Genomic DNA, 5484 nt, shown 5'->3' on the forward strand with positions numbered 1-5484 from the left:
TAATATATTAAGTAATATATATATATATATATATATATATACAGTCGAAAAAGTCAAGACTTTAGAGGTGGGACAAGCCAAAACCATAATTTAGGGAGGAATGAAGACATTTCACTTGTTTAAAACTAGCTATATATTATGCTAGCTTAATTTTATGTTACATAATGGCTTATGCAATGACTCTCACAACAAAAGCATGGGATTTGTGCCGCTAATGTTGTAAGTCATGGGATCCAAAGTGTAATGTATTCATGGAAAGTGCCACCTCTACTTTTCTTCATTTCATTTCTCTTTCTCTCTCTTTCTCTGTGGGCTTTGTGTTGGCTGCGAGACCTTGAGTTAATACAAACAGTCATCTTACCACCATGCAGCTGTACAAATGACCATGTTACCTTGTAAATAAATGACAACGTAAAATCCCATCCATATGGCTCCAGGTCAACCACTTAGCTAAAATGATTTACAACCCAAAACGTAGATAAACATTATGGAGTACAGGTGGTCCGCACGTATGTGTGTGTGTGTGTGCTCCCTGACGGAGACCACCACTGCTCCCACAAATAACACTCTGGTTACAGAGGAGTTCTGACTCGGTCCCTTTCCTCTGCTCCAGTGCCAGAAAGTACAAACCCATTCTGGCTTTGGTTCTTCCAATTTTAGAAGACGCTTTTCCCTCTAAAACCCAAAGCATCCATATTTGTGTGGGCTGAGATTTGTATGAGAAAGCCTTTTTAGCTGTGTAGTCAGCTGAGCACATGTGACCCTTGAACTTAAGCAAAACCAAAGAATTAGCCAGCGCACACGTCTGATTTCTCTGTTTATTTTGTGAGATTTTGTAATTCTGTTTGTGCATGTGTCTATGACAACCTGTGCAAACACTGAGCTTTTGTATTAGTACAAGAAGATCGCAATCGAGGGTTTGATTTGATATGTTTCAGCTCTTGATTAGTTCTGGTTAAATGCATAACTGCTCTGTCATTTTCCCCGAGGAAATTTTGGTCTCAATTAAAATTTGCATGCCTCCAGATGTTTCATTTGGCTTAGAAGGAACTTCCATCATGCATTACCTTTCCACCATTAGATATCAGATGAATTTATCGCTAAAGACCTTGCATATTAAACCTCAAATGGGTCATATCATGAGGAATCAAAATTACTGTGTTCTGAGATTCTGAGTTTTTTTTACCAACTCTAAGACTGAAATTTAAATAATTATTTGTTCAAAACCAGCTCTCAAATCTCATTGGTCATGGAATTACTGAGCAGACTTTGAAAGATTTGAGAGGTCACAAGATATGCAACAACAAATGAAATCTGGCATGACTCAAATTTTGTTCGACCCTACTTTGGGCGCCATGTTTGAATGTGCATAAGCGAATGACATAAATTAACTTTTTTCCCCAGATGCAACAATGTTTCATTCAAATGGTGGTACATTGGTTGGATCCAGCGTTCGTGGCACACGCTCCAAGGCGGAGCTTCAGGAGTTGATGGAGAGCTTGCAGCGCAGGAAGTCCGCTCTGGAGGCCAGCTTAAAGGCTACTGCAGACCGTGGTTACCTCACTTTGTCCCCTCCTCCCAGTCCCCAATCGGCATCGTCCTATCTACAGGACCGTCCACCCCTTTCTATACGAGTCCCTTCTCCTTATACACCCTCCAGCAGCTTGAGCATGCCACCATCACCTCATCACTCAGAGCGGCCCATAAGTCCAGTCCCAACCCAAACTCGTGCCCGACACCAATTGCAGGACAACCTGTTGCTTTGCCTCCCTTCGGAAGGGCGACATCCCAACACTGCCAACTCGCTCCTTTCTATGTGGAACGGCTCTTCTTCGTCCTACATGACCGATGCTTTTCCTTCATCTCGCCGAGGTCCAAGCGGGGCAGCCAGCATGCCCTCCAGTCCTCGCTTGGGGCGCAGGCTGCTAGCAAGAGATGGGGAGTCCACCGTTGACCCATCGCTCCGCCAAAGGAAATACTCCACCGGCTCTCTGAATGGCCTGGGAGGACATAGTCGCTCTCTGCCCAGGTTGTATCGAGGAGACCCCCCGGTGCTTTCTTTGCCACCCCGACGTACCACCAAACCACGCCGCAGCCTTCCATCCTTGGAGAAGCCTCCAGATGTGACTGTGACAGCCAACATGACCAGCAGTTCTCGCCGGGCCAGCCTCTGTTCCGTGGGCTCTGCCCCATGTTTGGATCTAGGCGTAGGAGAAAGGCGGCTGTCGTTTGGTAAAGGAGGCCTGGGGCCCGGCATGGGGCCAAGGAGGGGCAGTATCAGTTCTCTCAGTGGAAAAGAAGAACTCCGAGATTATCATCAGAGACAAAGAGATGAGAGACTACGAGAACAGGAAGTGGAAAGACTGGTAAGAGGACCTTCAGTCACCCAGAGAAACACTTACACTAATGAGTCTAAAGCAGTGAGTCAGTGAATCAAATTTTAGGCTTCATAATTCTTGGTACAAATCTACAAATATTTTGTCTATTCATTCTACTTGTATTTAGTTTTAAAGGTGGGTGTAACAAAGTTTGTAGTTCGGGAAGAAGGAGGTGGGAGCCGGTGAACGTTTAAACAAAACTTTAATAATAAAATAAACACAAAATAGCGCGACAGCCTCTCACGGACGATTGCCGTGCACAAACAGAACCAAAACACAAAATAAAGTCCAGGCCTGGTCCTCTCTCATCCTTCACTGTCGTCACTCCTCCTTTTATCCTTCCGGAGCTCCTCCGTAGGACTCGAGACCGGTGAGTGGTGCAGGTGTCGTGCATTATCATTAACTCCACCAGCCTCGCTCCGTTCCCACGTCTCTCGGCCCCGCCCCACTCGTCACAGTGGGGTAAGTGATTTCTCGTAGCCAATGTTGACATTTCAAATCACCGAAACAAACACGCCCTTACCCCAAAAGGGTCTCGCCCCTATTTTGATAGCTCTGCCCCACACATACGTACGCAACCCAGGCAACGCTTAGTTCTGTGAAACAAAGCAAAACCAATGTTACACCTTGTCTACACCGGACGCGAGCGGCGAGACAAAATACTATCCACCTTATTCTTCAATGCGGAAGTAAGCCTCAACTCAACTCAAACTTTATTTATAAAGCACTTTCAACACCACGACTGGAACCAAAGTGCTGTACAGAAAAAGATAAGGGGGAAAAAAAATAAGAATAATAAGAATAATATAAAAACAAATGAAAAATAATAATAGTAAAATAAAATAAAATAAAAAAATAAAAATACATAAATAATAATAGTAACAACAAATATCATACACAGCTAAAAAACATTGTCAAAAGCTAGAGAAAACAAATGAGTTTTAAGCGAACTCTGAAAAACACCCAAAGTTGGAGAAGTTCTAATAGACAGAGGAAGGGCATTCCAGAGCCTAGGAGCTGCCACAGAGAAAGCACGATCCCCTCTACATTTTAGACGAGATCGCGGAACCATTAGGAGTAGTTGTTCATTTGAGCGCAGAGATCTGCTGGATTGACAGACACTAATTAAATCAGTAACATAGTCAGGTGATAGACCATGCACAGCCTTATAAACATACAGCAACGCTTTGAAATGAATTCTGTATCGTACAGGTAACCAATGCAGTTTGATTAACACAGGAGTAATATGCTCTCTCCCCTTTGTACTTGTTAAAAGTCTGGCAGCTGAGTTCTGAACAAGCTGCAAACCAGAGAGAGAGAGCTGATTCAAACCCAGATACAACACATTACAATAGTCCAAACGAGATGACACAAAAGCATGAACAACCTTCTCCATATCTTCAAAAGAGAGGATGGACTTCAGCTTAGATATTGACCTTAGATGGAAAAAGCTATTTTTAACAACAGCATTAATTTGTCGGTCAAATTTGAGCTCAGAGTCAAAGATGACACCAAGGTTTTTTACACAGGACAGTTTCTTCCCAGGAAACTGCCCCAGGCAGTCATAGATATCGCAAGGTTGAAGCTGAATTTGGTGAATCTTTACACATCATACCAAATGACAAAGGAAAGCTGTTGGTATACCCTGACAATTTGACAATGGATGAACTTGTAAAGGTTTGCCAGAAACTAAAAGATGAACTGAAGGAGCACAAATCAAGCGTTAGCGAAGACATCATATCGCAAGTGGCACTGAAGATCAGAGGTGATATTCGGAACCAAGATATTACTCAAGCATGGCCACCACATGCGTCAGATCTTGAGATGATGAACAGCACTCCTACAACTCTAGTGGAGTTTCTTCAGACACTCCTAACAGGTTCATCCAAAGTAGGTAATAACCCATTACAGAGGGTGCAAAGGCTCACAGCTTCATTCAGCCAAGACCTAGTTTATGCTGTTACTTGCGGCAAAGTCAAGCCTACAAAACATATTGTGTTGCCCTTTGCTGTCAAGTCACTCACTGGAAATGTGGAACTGATAAAGATACTGAATAGACTCGGCCATGGTGTTTCATATTCTCAGGTAGAAGAAATTGACACAGCCCTTTGCCTTCAGAAGCAAGCAGCAAGTGGAGATGCCATCCCACTACCACAAAACATCAAGCCTGGTCTGTTCACAACATTGGCGTGGGACAATATAGACAGACTAGAGGAGACAATCAGTGGTGAAGGGACATCACATAGAGTAAATGGAATTGCTGTGCAAACAAAGCCTATTGCTGATCATCCTGCTGAGACCAGAGCTTTGCCTTGCATCCCCAAAACCAAGAAGAGAAGCATTGAAGCAGTAGAGATGGTACTTCCCATTTACAATGCAGGAGAGCGTGCCAATCCTCCTGTTATACAGACGGTTGACACTGATCATGCCTCCTTTCTACAGGATGCAGCAGACAGAAACCACATGTGGCTAATGGCTCATCTTTCCAAAAAAGATGTTTGCAGCTGGACTGGGTTCAACATCCTCACCCACAACGATACAAGTGTACAAGAAGATAGTATAGGCTATTTGCCCACAATCAATGCTCCTGCTACACAGTTATCAACAGTACATGAGGTACTTCACCAGTCGATAAGCATCATGAAGTCTCTGCAGCTCAACAACATTGTTGTTGTTTTTGACCAGGCATTATATGCCAAAGCTACAGAAATTACCTGGAAACACCAGGAGCTATTCAAGAACATCATCCTTAGAATGGGGGTCTTCCATACCACCTGTACTTTCATGGCAACAATTGGAAAACGGTTTGCAGATGCTGGTCTAAGAGACCTTTGTGTAGAGGCAGGAGTGATAGCTGATGGCTCAATCTCAGGGGTTATTGATGGTCACAGGTATAATCGAGCAGTAAGGCTCCACAAGCTGCTCTATGAGGCTTTCCTGAGACTAGCATGGAAAGGTTTTCATCCATGGTTAGAACAGAATCATCAGGAAGATCTTATTCACTTGGAAGCAACTCTGCAAGCAGTCGAAAACCTGTGTGAAAAAATATCTCAGACAAGATTTGAGGGAACCCTCGAGCAAGATTCATGTCAACGCATTCTGACAC

General features: G+C 43.6%; 1 protein-coding gene across 1 annotated transcript in view; it reads left to right on the forward strand.

The window, feature by feature from the left end:
- The window catches only part of LOC107728878 (pleckstrin homology-like domain family B member 2), a 36178-nt gene that overhangs the window by 5361 nt on the left and 25333 nt on the right, over positions 1–5484 (forward strand). The window contains exon 3 of the mRNA XM_016539181.1: positions 1405–2366. Coding sequence (XP_016394667.1) covers positions 1405–2366 — 962 coding nt within the window. The remainder of the gene's footprint in view (positions 1–1404; positions 2367–5484) is intronic.

The sequence above is a fragment of the Sinocyclocheilus rhinocerous genome, unplaced genomic scaffold, assembly GCF_001515625.1.
Source record: "Sinocyclocheilus rhinocerous isolate Xijiao unplaced genomic scaffold, SAMN03320098_v1.1 scaffold397, whole genome shotgun sequence".
NCBI classification, from domain to species: Eukaryota; Metazoa; Chordata; class Actinopteri; order Cypriniformes; family Cyprinidae; genus Sinocyclocheilus; species Sinocyclocheilus rhinocerous.